The 17281-nt window shown below is 37.3% G+C and overlaps 1 protein-coding gene across 5 annotated transcripts in view; it reads left to right on the top strand.

Moving 5' to 3' along the window:
• FOXJ3 (forkhead box J3) overlaps positions 1-17281 on the top strand; it is a 145364-nt gene that overhangs the window by 43731 nt on the left and 84352 nt on the right. For all 5 annotated transcript variants that reach the window (XM_078073293.1, XM_078073295.1, XM_078073292.1 and 2 more), the window contains exon 4: positions 11523-11597. In XM_078073293.1, the coding sequence (XP_077929419.1) occupies positions 11523-11597 (75 nt within the window). The remainder of the gene's footprint in view (positions 1-11522; positions 11598-17281) is intronic.

Here is a 17281-nt window from a genome sequence, read left to right on the forward strand (position 1 = left end):
GCATAAAGTAAGAACAGAGATAATGTAGCATTCACTGGAAAATAATACCTACAGTTCAGGTAAGTTGATAATTTTTGGTTAAAAAAAAAGTATTAACAACTAGTATTGTTTTCATCATCTAAGATTTTTTTTTTTAACTTTTATTTTGAAAGAATTTTAGATTTATAGAAGGGTTAAATGAATAGTCCAAAGGGTTCCCATATGTTCTTCATTCACTTCCTCTATGTTAACATCTTATATAAGCATAGTACAGTGATAAAAACTGAGAAATTAATGTTAGTACAGTACTTTTGAGTAAGTAGTACTGTTAACTACTAAGCAAATTACAGACTTCATTCAGATTAGTTTCTCTCCTAGTGTCAGGATCTAGTCCAGGATCACGCATTACATTTAGTTGTCATGTCTCCTTGGTCTCCTCTCATCTGTAGTACCTCAGTCTTTTCTTGTCTTTTATGACCTTGACACTTTTGAAGAGTACTTGTCAGGTATTCTGTAGAATATTTTGTAGAATGGTATTGTATAGTATGTTTTATAGTTTGGATATGTCTGATTTTTTTCATGGTTAGACTGAGGTAATGCATTTTGGGGAAGGATAATGCAGAGATAATGTGCCTCTCTCTGTATGTCGTATCAAGAAGTACTTGATGTTAGTATGTCTTGTAACTGGTAATGTTAACCTGGTTCTTTGGTTAAGGTGATGTCTTCCAGGTTTCTCCATTATAAAATTAGTATTTATTGCTTTGTAAATTATAAAGTGTTTTGGGGAGCTACTTTGAGGGTATGCAAGTACCCTGTTCTTAAACTTTTGCTTATTAATTTTAGCATTTGTATAGCAGGTTTTTATTGTTTTCTAGCGGTGATTTTTTCTTTTCTCCATTACTTCTCTATTAATTGGGATTCTTCTGTGTGGAAGACTTAGTCTTTTCCTTTTATTTACTTACTCAGTCATTTATTTGTGTTGTATGCACTCATGGACATTTATTCTTTGTGTTGTCATAATTTGTTAATCAGATTGTTGCAGCTTTGGCCATTGTGCCCTTTTGACATGGCCCTATTATTTTGTTTCTTTAGTACTTTTTAACTTTCTGGCACAACAAGATGTTCCAGGTTCATCTTTTATCATTCCTGTCCAGCCCTAGATCTTTAAGAAGTCCTAGTTCCTCATCTAAGCTTTTTGATGAACCGTCAGATTGCTTTCCTACCTAATTTATGTTCTACAACAAATAATTCAACTTAACTTTCTTCTGTGTCTGCACATGTTATGTTTATATTCCTATATAGGAATTACCCAGTTGTATGCTATGTAGGGTGTGTGTTTGTGCATGTGGAAGAAGGGAGTTTAGAGAGCTTTAGATGGTAGTTACTCTTGTTTCTCTTAAGCCTTCCTATCTCAACAGCTTTGTCTTTTTTATTTGTCTAGATTTACTAAAAGATATTTACTGACTTTTTTTTAAGATTTTATTTATTTATTTGACAGAGACACAGCGAGAGAGGGAACACAAGCAGGGGGAGAGGGAGAAGGAGCAGCAGGCTTCCTGCAGAGCAGGGAGCCCAACGCGGGGCTCGATCCCAGTACCCTGGGATCACGACCTGAGCTGGAGGCAGACGCTTAACGACTGAGCCACCCAGGCGCCCCTATTTACTGACTTATTATGCATTGGTGATGTGCTACACACCATGCCAGATAGTCAAGTGTCAAGGGAAGGGATTTTTTTTTTTAAGATTTTATTTATTTGTCAGAGAGAGAGAGCCCGAGCACAAGCAGGGGGAGGGGCAGGCAGAGGGAGAAGCAGGCTCCCTACTGAGCAAGGAGCCCGATGTGGGACTTAGTCCCAGGACCCTGGGATCATGACCTGAGCCGAAGACAGATGGTTAACCGACTGAGCCACCCATGCATCCCAAGGGATTTTTTTTTTTTTTTAAAGATTTTATTTATTTATTTGAGAGAGAAAGAGAGTGAGCGAGCGTGCGCGCGCAGAGAGAGAGAGAGAATGCACGAGCCAGGGGAGGGGCAGAGAAGCAGGCTCCCCGCTGAGTAGGGAGCCTGATGTGGGACTTGATCCCAGGACTCTGGGATCATGACCTGAGCTGAAGGCAGACGTTTGACTGACTGAACCACCCAGGCGCCTTGGAAGGATTTTTTATATATCCACCTCTTTTCCATGTCCTAGCACAGTGCTTCCATTTAGTAAGCCTAGTAAATGTGGATTGAATGAAACCCTGAATCCTGGTTGCAGCCTTCTTTCCTAGCGTTTTTTTCTAGTTTTTTTCTCATGTACCCCCCCCCCCCCCTTCCAGCCTATTAGCTGTCCCTGGATATAAAAATGTGATTTTTTTTTCCCCTTGCTTTTGTTTGTCTCTTACTTGTCCTTGGACTTTCTCTCTTCTGCCCTTTTTTCTAGTTGGCCTTACCCTATTTTTCTTTCAGCTCGTATGTTCCCTCTCTCCTCCCTGTAGAACTAATCTCTTTTGGGTTTCCATATGCTTGATTAATAACAGTATCATAGACTTTCAGGTTTTTGTTCAGATACCTTGTTTCATTAGTTTTTTATTTCTGTACTCAAATACTTAAATGATAGTTGCTTTTATTGTTTTCTGTGTGTCAGGTGCTATATGCCAGATTGCCTTCTTATGTCTTTGTCTTTTTAAGTCACACAACATTCTTAGGAAATAAGTACTGTTACTGTCCAAATTCAAAAAGTAAGAAAACTGAGGCTTAGAGAAGTAACTTTGCAGTTTCTCAGAGAATGGAGGAGCTAAGATTTGGTATCAGACTTGGCCGATTTGGAGATTTCAAATCTTATGCCTTAACCATTACACAGGGCCTATAATTTTGCAAACACTGTATAAATATTTATTGAATTTAATTTGCCAAGATGAACTGGCCGACTCAGTATGAGAAGCAGTTGTTAACAGTATAATTTGAATAAGAATCTACTGTAACAGTATTTCAGTGGAGGAGGTACGTAATAAAATTTGATGCATGAATCAAAAAAAGCATCATTCTAACCAAGTAGTAGTAATCCATCTAACTTGTGTGTTCTGGCTTTACCACTAGGTACTACTATTCAGTAGAGTACTTTTGTCAAGATTTAGGATGAGAGAAGGCTAGCAGATTTGATAAACCTGTTTAGCATTAGAAAAACATGGTGGCTAGGGACTAGAAATGCCCCAAATTTGAATAAGTGGCTTAGAAAGCCCATCAGGGGTTATGGGTCTGTATCACTGATTGTAAACTTACATATTTGCACGGACCAGACAGGTGACATAAATGAGTAAAGCAAAAAAGATGACTGAAGATCGCATCTAGTGTAGAACTGCTGTGCTCTTAGGCAGGCACTTGCAGCATTTTAGGGCATATCTTACAATCCCCCCCCCCCCCCAGAAAATTCAGAAATCTGGATTTTGTGTGCCGTTCCCCAATTTTTAAATGTTAATTCCAGTTTTCTTAAATACAGTGCAGGCCAAACAGAAGTCTGTTGGCTGAGTTCATTCTATGGACCACAAATTTCCAATCTCTGGTTGAGATTATATCCTCTTGTTTTCAGCTAATTTTAATTTGAAAAGGATTTATTTACGGTATATTCTTGTGAGCCGTATGTTTGGCTTTGGCAGTACTAAGAAACTTAGCACAGGGCCCCTAAGGAAGCTTATAATCTTTATTGGATAAGGGGGGATATACATAAACAAGCAATTATGATGTTACGTAAACAGCTCTGTAATAGAGAACTACAGAGTGCTGTGCTATGATGGATTGGCTAATTGGGCACACCTAGTGTGTGTAAGCCATAATAATATCTAGTATATATGTGACTTAGTAAAGAGTGTTAAATGAAGGGTGAAGTTAATAAGTGCTGTGAGAATTTAGAAGAGCTTATAGGAGGTGTGATGAGGTTCTAAAGTGAGTGGCAAAAAGACTGAGTGCTGGGAGAGTACAAGAAGGGTGAATCAATAGAAAACTATTGAGGAAGTGTAATTGAGCTCTATTTTGAAGACGAGTAAGATTTAGGGGGGTGTTTTTTTAAATAACAAACACTCTTAGGAAATAGTTGCTTATACGGGTTTTTGGTAGAGAGCAGTAGAAGTTGGGATAGAGCCAGAATGCAGAGATTCCATGAATATATGAATACCAAGCTCAAGAAGAGCTTGGTCCAAATTTGGTAGTGAATAGTACATGAACGTCAATTATATACCTCATTTACTATCCAATCTCAGCTCAAATGTAAGTCCACCTGAGAGTGCCAAATCCATTCTGCTGAATTTCGTGCTGCTGGCCAGCCCAGCTCATGGCCTGAAACTGGTTTGGAAGTAACTGATAACAGTTTCAACTGGAAGACATAATGGTTTAGATATAATAAGGAAAGAAGGGGAAAGGGGGGAAATGGGAATAGGTGGAGGATTATATTGCACTTCGAACCCAGGAGATTATCTGGTCCAGTCTCTTGCTTTAGGCAGATCCTTAATATTTCCAGGGACGGCTATCTCATGTTTATTCTTTTAAAAAAGTCTCTTCCACCCAATTTTAGGTGCTTAGAACTTGTCAGGATTGTTTATAATTTTATTTTTGTAAACAGAGAAATAGTTTAAACATTGCAAATGGAGACAAATGGAAACTGGTTTACCTCCTCCTTTGCTCAGGTGCTAACTCTGTTTTCATGTTTTACAATCTGCTGTTCTTAGATTTGTCTTGCACACTCCTACAATCTGCTGCTCACTATTTCTTCTGTCACCCAGAGGAGAAATTGTTGCCGTGGTCATTTGAAAGGATTCAAATAGAACTTTAATTTTTAGGCAAAACTCCCTTTCATTTTGTGCTAGGGCATTGAGGGGAGATTACATACTAAAAATAACTCTTTGAATATTCCAGAAGAGTTTAAAAAACACTCTTTAAATTTCTATGATGGGATGATTTTGTAATCTGAACTAGAGGAAAAGGAATTTAAATTTTTGTGCTATTTACTAAGAAAATTAACCTTTACTAGAGTTTAGGGTAGTATAAAGAAAAATACAAAAGAATGCTATGTGTATGTGGGGTTGTATTCTACTTTTTTTATGTGGGCAGAAAAAGAAAAATATATATTTATTGTTATAAAAAGAAACTAGGAATAATAAACTAGAAATGTAGTGAACATAGTTACCTATAGGGGATGGATGGAACCGAGGTGGAAGGGGTGTAGAAGAGAATAAGATTTTGAGTATACTTTTTATTTAGTTTGAAACCATGTAAATGTTCTACACATTCAAAAAAATATATATACACAAAATAAAAAAGGATGGAAAAAGGAAACCTTAGAACTGAATATAAGAAGAAACAAATAAGCTGTACGTCATATCAAATGGATAACATAATCACACAGAGAAAAAATTCCAAGAAACTTTTGAAAAGAGCATTCTCTTGTTTTCATGGGATACATACTAAGATTGAAAAGAATTGCAAAGAAATTATGACCTTTACTTAATAGATTTGTCTAGTGGTTTTTCACTAGAGGCAGCCTCTACCTCCAGTAACCCCGAGAAGAGAAGTTGGGATGTTGGGAGTATTCTGAAACTGTTGGTAGGATAGAACACATGAATACATATATTGATGTGGGGGAACCAGGGCTCTCACAATGGGGAAAAAAGAGATACAGGTAGGAATGTGTTGGTTAATTTGAATTGGAGGTGCCAGTTTAAACTCAAGTTTAAAATAAAAATCACTTAGAATGTTTTTAAAATTTAGATTCCTAGGTCACAACTCCAGAGATTTTGAATTAGTCATCTTGGATGGAGCCTAGAAATTGGCATTAAAATTCATTTTAATTGGTTCTAGTCGAGGTAGATTGTACTTTTGAGAAACCACTTTTGGGGCTGGGGTTTTTAAGACCAAGCAATATGCCTTGATCAGTTACTTAACCTGGGCCATTTTTCTCCAGGTTAACCTAGACCATTTAAATTACGTCTACCTCTCTATTCTCCTAACTTCTTTTCTTGGAGTTATTAGAAGTAGGGTCTGGCCAAAATGTGAGGTGTGAAGTAATCTCTTTTCTTAAATTTGTGTGTGTGTATTCATGTTTTGACTTTCGTATCTCTCTAGGTATTTAAAAGACTTTTTTTTTTTTAAGATTTATTTATTTGAGAGAGAGAGAGAGAGAGATCTCGCACTCATGCAGGGGGAGGGGGAGAGGGAGATTTTTAAGCAAACTCTACACAGAGCCTGATACAGGGCTCCACTTGAGATGATGACCTGAGCTGAAACCAAGAGTCGGATGCTTAACCTACTGTGCCACTCAGGCTCCCCTTTCTCTGGGTATTTTAATTTTCTAAATATGCTTTTGGTATTTTTTTCAACAGATTTTTGATTACCATATGAAAAGCATTATATTCTAGGTTCTGAGTTGATAGACAGGGTCCCCACCTCATGGAGCCTACATACATTTTGGTATTAGGATGCAGTATATGGGAAGAACACCATTAAACAAATAATTACAAGTGTGATGAGAAATCCAGGGTGATAAAGAAGTTTATTACAATGAGACCTAACCTATCGAGAAAAGTCAGAAAGGACTTCCCTAAAGGACTGATGTTTAAGCCAAGAATAAATTGAAAGTTGAGTAGACTCAGTTAGGTGAAAGGGATGGAGTAACGTGGGGGGGGGGCAGTCACCTTTGCAGAGGGAGCAACACATGGAAAGCCTAGAGGTGAGAAAGAACATTGGGGGGATGAGTATAGACAGCAAGGTAGGAAGGTAGGGTCAGATCATGAAGGGTCTTTGGAGGCTCTGTTAAGGATTTAGATTTTATCCTAAATGCAATAGGACGTAATTGGAAAGTTTTAAGTGAAGGGGTAATACTGAATTTTTACCTTGTGAGGAGATCACTGCCTGCAGGGTAGAGCATGGTGGAGTAGGGACAAAGAGAGGAAGGTGGAGGGCGACACCAGTTATGAAGCTATTGTAATATTTTTGGTGAGAATGATGTCCTGGACTGAGATAGTGACAGAAGAGATGGAATAAAGTAGGTAGGTCAAAGGTAGACTTGAGATCTGCTAACAGATTTATTTTAGATGGTGAAGAAGAGAGAAGAATTAAGGATGTCTTAAAGCTTTCTGATTGGAGCTGTTACATGAATAATTGTCTTTAACCTGAGAAGAGAAAACTGGAAGATCACACTGGGGATAAAGATTGAGTTTAATTTTAAACGTAATTGAGTTTAAGGTGTTTCTGGAGATGTCTAGTAGATTGTTGAAAATATATATGTTAGGAACTCCAGTGTAGTTTGGAGGTCTAGATAGATTGTCACAGATGGTCGTTGAAGCCACTGTAGATGAGATTACATAGGCAGCAAATGTGGAAATGAAAAAGGACTTAGGGCAGAGCCTTGATGATTTCCAACATTTAAGCTTTTTGTAGAGGAGGAAGCCCCAAGGAGAGATGTGTCCTTCCCCTGAGGCCATTTAGAAAAAACATGTGACCATCTTGATTTTTTTTCTCCCCATCTTGAACTTTTAAGGTGGGTAGATGAACTCCAGTTTGTTTTATTAGTTCTTTTTTTCCTTGTCTTTTTTTAGATTTGGGCTATTTTTTATGATTCCATTTTCTCTCTGCTATTATTTTATTAGTTATACCTCTTCCTAAATTTTACTGACTGCTGTAGGGTTTACCACATGTATGTTTATCACAGTCTGCCTTCAAATATACCATTTTATGTATAGTGTAAGAACTTTATAAACTTTATATTTCTGATTCTTTTGACCCATCCTTTGTGCTATTGTTATACATTTTCCTTCATATGTTATAAACCACATAATTATTATATTTTCTTTAGATAATTATATTTTAAAGGTGTCATAAATAAGAAAAAGTGCTTTTAAAATTTACCTTCATTTTTATAATTTCTTGAACTCTATTTCTTTTTGTAGATCCAAGTTTCTATTTGTTATACTTCTGCCTGAAGAGCTTCTGTATAACATTACCAGCCAACTGGCACTAGAAAAAATAAATTCTTTTAGCTTTTGCTTTTCTGGAGGTCTTTATTTTGCCTTCATTTTTGAGAGATGTTTTCACTGCATATAGAATACTTTTTTTTCTTTTAGTATTTTGGAGATGTCATTCTGTTGTCTTCTAACTTGCAGTTTTTGAGACATCTGCTATAATTTTTATCTTTATTCCTCTGTACATAATTTTTTTCCTTTTGGTGCCGTCACAATATTCTCTTCATTTTGATTTTCCACCATTATGACCTATAGTGAATATAGGTGTGTGAATTTTTAATTTCTTTTGTTTGATGTTCTCTGAAGTTCTTGCATCTGTGATTTAATGTCTTGCATTATTTTCAGAAGATTCTTGGCTGTTCCTTCTTCACATTTTTCTTCTCCATACTTTTTCTCTTCTCCTGGGACTCACATATATTGTTCCATGGTTCTTGAATGATCGTGTGTGTGTGTGTGTGTGTGTGTGTGTGTGTGTGTGTGTGTATTTTTAAAGTACTTGTGCACGCATGTGTGTCAATTTGGTTAATTTCTGTTAATCTGTCCTCAAAATATCTGAGCCTTTTTCTGGTTGTGTCCAGTCTACTGATGAACCCATCTAGGGAGTTCTTTATCTTTGATCATGTTTCTATCATTTACATTTGGCTCTTAGAGTTTCCACATTTCTGTTGAAGTTCCCCATCTCTTGAGATAAATGGTATCAAGCAAGTGAGCATGGTTGGGGGGTGGGGGTGAGGCAGAGGGAGAAGGGAGAGAGAGGATCTTAGGCAGGTTCCACGACCAGTGTGGATCTCACAACACTGAGATCATGACCTGAGCCAAAATCAAGAGTCAGTGCTTAACCAGCCGAACCACCCAGGCACTGGAAGATAAATAGTATTTATACCTGTAGATGGACAAACATCTTTTTTCCCAGGCCATTTGTTTAGGGAGTTGAATCAATTTGTCAATAATTGAGTTGAATTTGGGTTTTGTTGTTGGTATCTTTACCTTCAGTATACCACAGACTTTACATTCCTCCAGTGGTAGGCTCTTATTACCTGTGCTTGGAAATGAGGGGCTTGGGTACTGTAGAATTTTCTGTTTTCCTGTTTTCTCTTTAGATTTTAGTTGTCTCTGCCTACCTTGCTACAGATGGGGATCTCTCCATGTTCCTGCCCCTCCTCTATCAATAGGCTGTTAATGCTTGTTACTCACTGCTAGGTTTGGGGTAGGGGCTGTGGGTTCTCTCTGTTTTCTTTCTTCATTTTATTTTTATTTTTATCTTTTTCTTCATTTTATTTTTCATTTTATCTATGCACAACGTGGGGCTCAAACTATACTACTCTAAGATAAAGAGTCACATGCTCTACCCACTGAGCCAGCCAGGTGTCCCTCTGTTTTCTTGATTCAGCCTCATTCTTACTCCAGCCCTTGTACTTGGGGTCGGGCCTTTTCAGTGTTTCTTTCCTTCAGCCATACTAGCCTGTACCTGTAGTTGCTTTTGATGTAGGGTCCTGGGTCCAAGGTAATTTCCAACAGTTGTCCCAGAGGTAAAAGAGGTACTCTTTCTCTACCAGCCAGCAGTGGATCTTTGCTTGTGTCTTGAGAAGAGTTTTCGTTTCCATTCTTCCCTCAGAATCTATCTTTGCCAGAGTCCTGTGGGTGAGAAGTTTTGCTGCTCCTACCTCACAGTTAAAGTTGGCTTTGTGAGATCTATTGAAGGTGGTAGGGCTTTGTTTCCCACTACAGCTGTCTATTACCTCCTTTCTGCTTATGCTACAAAGGAGACTTTGTTTTCCTTTCCCATCCCCATTCTTTTTTGTGAGTATATAGTAAAGGCCCATGGAGAAGAGCTTGGAGAGTGAGTGGGAACTTCCCTTATGTTTGGGGCCCTTGCTATTCTAAACTGACACACCAGCCCCTGCTTGACCTTACAAATTTTAGCTAGTTTTTTGGATGCTTGGATGGTGGCCACTTCATTCTCCCATACTCTGCCAAAAAGGTGAGATAGTTTGTCTGCTTTCTCCTTGTATGGGCTTGTCCTTCTTAAGAATTTAATTTGTTGGGCTGCCTTGCAGCTTCAGCTCTCTGATGTGGCTCAGAAATAGGTTTTTTTTGTTTTGTTTTGTTTTGGTTTACCCATTGTTTTCTCATTGTTTGGGGATCATTACTCATTGTAGCTGTTTATATCCCAAGCAGAGGTCGAACTCCCATTCTTAAATTTGAAATTGATGTTTGGTAATAAAATAGGCTTGAATTTATGTTCTGTGGTCATTTTTATTTTTTAAAGATTTTATTTATTTATTTGACAGAGAGAGACACAGAGAGGGAACACAAGCAGGGGGAGTGGGAGAGGGAGAAGCAGGCTTCCCGCGGAGCAGGGAGCATGACCTGAGCCGAAGGCAGACGCTTAATGACTGAGCCCCCCAGACACCCCTATATTCTGTGATCATTTTTAAAAACTTTGTAATCCCAGTATTCCTCTATGAGAGGGAAATTTTCATATAGGCATTGTTGTTAGAGTTCTGAATTTTATGTTAAAAAATAAGATATACCCAAAATGCTCTCCTAAAATTCTAAGTGGTGGCTAAATGCTGTTGGAGCCCATTTCCCCCAAATACCTGGCCATTTTGGCATAAAAATTATGGGATGGATTTTGGAGCATTTCATTAAAACGAAATGGCTTTTGGGTATTTTCTGTAAAAATTGTGGCACGGTCCTACTTATTCATGAAAAGATTGCCTGTTTCACAGATTCTTCAGGTCTCCAGGTGCATTTTCTTGCCATTCAAGATGGTTATTCTTTCTTGCTGTATTGATGAACCTAGATGTTCTTCCTAGTCCTCTGTAGCCAGTGTCTTCTTACAGATTGAAGTAAGAACCTAATTGGCTTCTTTATATTCTTGTAATGGAGCAGTGAAATTTTTTTTGCTTAAACATTTTTTTATCTCATTAGAAAATGATAATACATGTGCCTTGTAGATCATTTAAACATTGCAGGAAAGAGAAAAAAAGAAAAGTTATCATCGCCTATAATTCAGTAGAATAACTTAGCATTTTGCATTCTGGCTTATTCTAAGAATGAATGATTGAGAGGCGCCTGGTTGGCTCGGTTGGTAGAGCATCAACTCTTGATCTCAGGGTCGTGGTTCAAGCCCCACCTTGGGCGTGGAGCCTACTTAAAAAAAAGAATGAATAAATAAATACCACAATTAAAGTCATAATGTGTATATAATTTTATATTTGGTATTTAATATTTAACATTAATCATAGACATCTTCCTATGATTAGATCTTCCTAAAAGGTCTTAATAAACATTTAAAATAGGATATATATTTCATTATTTGGAGTTTTGTAAAGTCTACTAGAAGCTGTTTTTCCCATTAGCTACTTTTCTTTGCAGCATTCATAATTTGAAAATCAGAAAGGTTTAAATTTGAAGTTCATTTAATAAAGCTTATTCCACTTGGAATTGTATTCTAGTGCATAGATATTTAGGCTTCTGATTCTGTTTTTAAAGGTGAGTTTTGTTTTTTGTATTCCAATGACCCTGTGGCTTTTCTTCTTTAATTTCAGAATTCCATACGACATAATCTGTCACTGAACAAGTGTTTCCTTAAAGTGCCTCGATCAAAGGATGACCCAGGAAAGGTAGGATTCATTATATTAAGATAAAATAATTGGATTCTTCATTATATGTGTTGTTTGTATCTGAGTAATATCTGTTATATAGAGAGAAAGAGAATTGGGATGAGAGCACTCCAGAACTTGTCTAGTTCATTGGTCATGAACCTTCCTGATCCTCCTTCACCTCACTCCACCTTATCCCCATTTTAGTTGGTAATCTTCAAGGACCAACCAGGCAGAGAGAGCTTTCTTTTTAAGCATTGGGAAGTTAGCTAGTGTAGAGCTGGTCCTCTGTAATAGTTTGCTGCTTCTAATCTAGTTTTTGTTTGGTTATTTTCTTAAGTACTGTGTATTAAGTTAAATTTGGTTTTTGAACTGCTTGTCAGGAACCACAGTTTATTATTTATTGCATATAAGAGGTAGATTTGGTAGATCTTGACACAAGTGCGAATAATTCTCCTGAAATAAAATTCTCTATTATTTCCCTATTTTCTTAGTTACTGTTTTTTCCTTTTCATTCCATTTATCTCCTGCCACCATTACACTTTTAGTATTTTATCTACAGAGACTTCCCTTCTTTTTGGTTTTAATAGCCATATCAACTGCACTGTGGCCTGTACTTGGTACTAGTTACTTGGTTTCTAAAGCTCAGAGTACTTTCTTGGACCATAATTTGGTTGTCATGATGAATTATTACATTAGGACTTGGAGATAGTGTATCTGTTGGCAAACGTTTTGCTCTTTGGCTGGTTAGACTTTTTAACCAGCCAAAACAGTCTTTTTAAGCTCACCATCCCTGGAAGAATCTTTCTAAAATGTAAACCTGGTTATGTTACACCCTGCTTAAAAGTACTCCCCAATGTCTTCGAGATGTTGCCTTGTGTTATCAAATACCCTCTATGCTTTTCCTTGATCTACTTTTCTAGCTATGATTCACATTCAAGACTCACTGTGAGGATCTACTTGAAGTTTCCCAAATATGCTTTTCATACGATTTTCTCTTCTGCACAAACTCCCTTTCTCTACTTGGCTGGCCTACTCTTTGGGTCTATTAAGGTTGAGCTACAGCATTACTTCTCTGAAGTTTTTGTTTCCACATACTTCAGCTGAGTTTGTTGTTCCCTCTTGATTTCCTGTTACTTTGTCATCATTGCGATAGTTCCTAATCAGTCTGTCCTTGGGTTGCTACCTCCAAATTATAATAAATTTCATATAGTAGCCAGTGCTGTCTTTCAAAAATGTTAACCTAATTACACATTCTCCTTGTTTAAAATCTTTATTGATTATCTACTGTCCTTAGGTTAAGGTCTAAACTTATGAGGGTAGGGATCATATATATATCTATATCTATATATCATATTTATATATATATAGAGAGAGAGAGAGAGAGAGTTCACTTTTTATCTCCAGTTGCTTGCACAGTGGCTGATGTCACTGAGGAGACTCTCTTGTTGAATGAATGAATGTATTGTGTCCTCTGCTAGATGGATAACTTCTTGAGGTTAGAGATGGAGAGTTACTCGTTTCCATTGTAAAGAAGGCACTCTTAAGTAATGGTTATTTTATAACACCTTCTATGATCTGCCCCATCAAGTTGGTTCTCAGTAAGACTGAATAGATTATTATTATAGTCTTCTTATTTGACCCAATTTATTGTTTGTGTTCATAATTCTCCAAGGTTGTGTTTCTTTTCTTTAAAGCAGGTTTGTTATAAAAAAAGAAATTATATAACTTTTTATATTTGCTTCATTACAATTTCTGATGGGCAGTGAGTGTATATATGTATATATATATATATATATATATCTGACTGAAAATGTTCTTCAAAGAATTCAGAGATTATCTTTGTGAGTTCTTTGAGAGCATTAATTGAATACTATAAACAGTTGGTTCAGATTTAATTTTTACGGGGTGCCTGGGTGGCTCAGTCGTTGAGCATCTGCCTTCGGCTCAGGTCATGATCCCAGGGTCCTGGGATCAAGCCCCGCGTCAGGCTTCCTGCTCGGCGGGAAGCCTGCTCTCCCTGTCCCACTCCCCCTGCTTGTGTTCCCTCTCTCGCTGTGTATTTCTCTGTCAAATAAATAAATAAAATCTTTTTTTTTTTTTTTAAGATTTTATTTATTTATTTGACAGAGAGAGACACAGAGAGAGCAGGAACACAAGCAGGGGGAGGGGGAGAGGGAGAAACAGGCTTCCCGCGGAGCAGGGAGCCCGATGTGGGGCTCGATCCCAGGACCCTGGGATCATGACCTGAGCCGAAGGTAGACGCTTAACGACTGAGCCACCCAGGCGCCCCCAATAAATAAAATCTTTTAAAAAAAAAAAGTTTAATTTTTACATGAGGTTTAAATCATTAAAAAAATAAACCAACATACCTGAATGTTTTACTATATTATGTACTAAATCTTAACCAATTGGAGATCTATTTAAAAAAAAACTTGTGCTGTCAGGTTTTCTTTTGTGCAGAACCCAAAACTTTCCTCCACCTTTAATTAAATAGTATCATGGAATAAGGCATATGTAGAAAACATATGTTACTCTTGCAACTATTCTTTTTGAATCAGGATTGTCTTAACTAATGTGCAACCAAAACAAAATACAGAAATAAATAGAATCCTGAGAGGTTAATAACAGATTTCAACTTTTACCATTAGTCTCCAATTTTAAAGTTTTGTTTTAATCAAAGCACATCATTGTTATCATTAATTTTGGTCATAATAGTAAATACCATACATTTAATCTTATAAAGTGCATTATACTAAGAGAGACATTTTTATTTTCAGTCTTCAGGTGAGATTTAAATATCCATTGTTCTTATTTATCTTGGTCAGAAGTAAATGTAAACCGGATCTTAATAAAATACATTTATATGAATAAAGCCATTTTAATTTTTGATATCAAAGTACGATTTTTATTTAAAAATCCCATTACCTAAAAAAACACTTTGAAAAACCTCAGATCCATTTGATAGAAAAGGAAACTAAGGCTAATAAATGAGGAATGACTTGTCCAGATTCAGGGTGGAATTAGAACCCAAGTGTATTGGCCAGACTTAGTTGCAGTCACAGAAACCCATTACAGACCAACTTAAGGGAGAAAATATCTACAGAAAGAACTGGAGCCTGGTTCTTAAATTGTGTCACCAGGAATGTCTCTTTAGTCTACTAAGGTCCCTTAGTTCTACTAGCTTCTCTGATGGCTTGTTTTTTCAGCCCAGTTAATGGCAGAGATGACCATCAGCAGCTTCTGGCTTATGTTCTACTTGTTTACTCACCCTTAGTAGAAAGGGAGTGTTTGATGTCCTCCCCTACCAAGTCACCTGGAATATAGCAAACATCTTAGAATGAATGCTGTACAAGCAGAATACACTTGGTTTCTTGGTTCCTTGGTTCCTAGACTAATGCTTTTTCCGCTATACCAATCTTCCTTGAGAGGGAGGCCAAAATGTTAGTTAAGTTTTGGTACTTATGAATTGTTTTTTCTTTTTGTATTACAGTGTTTCCTGGCATTTGAGGAGCTTTTCCAAAACCACCCTCACCACAGTGGGAGAAAACCATTGAGCCAAGGTGGGGTGGGAGTAGTTTTTGGTCTTGGGTATGGGGTGGACTTTAACCCCTTAGGATTTTACTAGCTGCTGCCATGACTGACATGGGTCCAAGAGATAGAAGTAGAAGTAGCACATCCAGTATCTTCTTCCCTGTATTTTTATTTGAATAGCTTCCTGTTCAGTGTATCACCAGAGAGGTATGAAGGCCAGCCTAAACTTGGAAGAGTATTGTTGAATTACCGATGTTTTTTTTTTTTTTTAAAGATTTTATTTATTTATTTGACAGAGAGAGAGAGAGAGACAGCGAGAGCAGGAACACAAGCAGGGGGAGTGGGAGAGGGAGAAGCAGGCTTCCCGCCGAGCAGGGAGCCCTGGGGCTCGATCCCAGGACCCTGAGATCATGACCTGAGCTGAAGGCAGATGCTTAACCGACTGAGTCACCCAGGCGCCCCAAATTACCGATGTTTTTATATGGCTATTTATTCCTGACTCAATCCTTCATTTTCTAGAAGTCTTTGTCATAAAATCCCTTAATATTTGAATCTCTCCCATGTACATTAATGGGCTGAAATCAGTCTTATGTTCCCCGAAACTAATTTCAAATAGCCACATTATTGCTTTCTTTAAAAAGAAGCACAAAATGAAATTATATTTTGCATCCATAACTCTACTGCCTGTTTTGGGAGAGATTTCTGTTTTCTTTTCCTTGATTACAACTCTGTTTTTGCATCTTGTAGTCTCTCCATTTTTTTTTTATTACTATCTTTTCTCTTTTTATTAGCTTTATTTTCTGTATTTCTGTTGTTTTGTAATCTAATTGTTGTTGTTGTTAAAGTTTTCTTTTCTTGCCTTTTATTCACACATGCCTCTTAATTATCTTAAAGAAAGGTATATTTTCACATTATGGGAAAACAAATCCTATCAGCTAAATTTCACTTAAAAAAAAAAAAAAAAGAGTTCTCGTTCTTTGCTTTCTCCCTTCATCTTTTCTCAACCCTTTTTCCTCTTCTTAAGCTCAGAAAAATGAATCTGGTTTTAAAGGAAATAAAAGATTATAGGAAGTGGTTTCAACAGTTGTATAATTAGTTAGCAGCATTGGGTTCTAATAGAACTGAGGTGGTAGCTAAGAAGACCCCATGAGGGCCACCTGCCTCTTCTGGGAGAAGGAACTTCAGTGAATTAATAGTAACAAGAGTTTTTTGGGGCAGAGGGCAGGGGATGCTTTTTCTTGCCTGGGGATGGGAAGGTCGTAAAGGCTTGGTGGCTGTGAAAATCGGAGTGTTTTGTGAGGAAACAACAAATTCCACTGCTGGATAATTAACTTTCAGAATTTCTGAGACTGTAATTTTTTTCTATTCTTGTCCTCTGTCCTAGTATGGGGACCATAGCATAGTTGACTGATCTCGTTTTTTCAGAGTTTTCTTTTTTGGCCATGTTAGTATTGGGTTGTATTTATTTATAAATTGTTTTTTATTCATTGGTATCCTGTTTTGGTTACTTTATTTGTTCAGAGATGTAGAAAAACTGGAGAGGTTTGAAAGTACATAAGATACAACATTAAGTTTAGATTAACAGTGTTGCAGGAATCACAGGTATGTACTCTGAAGAAGGAAGAGTGTAATTTTAATACTAATCTTAAAGTAGATGCATGATTTTTGTGAAGAATTTGACCTCTTTGTCTTTGTATAAAACCAAATTGGAAATGGGATTTAAAGATAAGAGCAAGACTTTGGTTAGACAAAGATAAGGGCATCTTATTTATTTGATTGAAGAAGCACTGGTAGGATTCCAAGGGATGTTTTAGAGTTTGCCACTTCTTCTTCTTCTTTTTTTTTTTTTTTAAGATTTTATTTATTTATTTATTTATTTGACAGAGACACAGCAAGAAAGGGAACACAAACAGGGGGAGTGGGAGAGGGAGAGCAGGCTTCCTGCAGAGCAGGGAGCCCGATGCGGGGCTCGATCCCAGGACCCTGGGATCATGACCTGAGCCGAAGGCAGACGCCTAACGACTGAGCCACCCAGGCGCCCCTAGAGTTTGCCACTTCTGAAGCACTTTAGGATAAATACAATAATAACCTTTGTGGTTTTAACTCATGGTAGGTAAGATCCCACTTCAAGGCTGAGAAGAGGACATGATCAAGTTGAGCTGGGGGACCAG

Source organism: Halichoerus grypus, chromosome 5 (genome assembly GCF_964656455.1).
Source record: "Halichoerus grypus chromosome 5, mHalGry1.hap1.1, whole genome shotgun sequence".
NCBI classification, from domain to species: Eukaryota; Metazoa; Chordata; class Mammalia; order Carnivora; family Phocidae; genus Halichoerus; species Halichoerus grypus.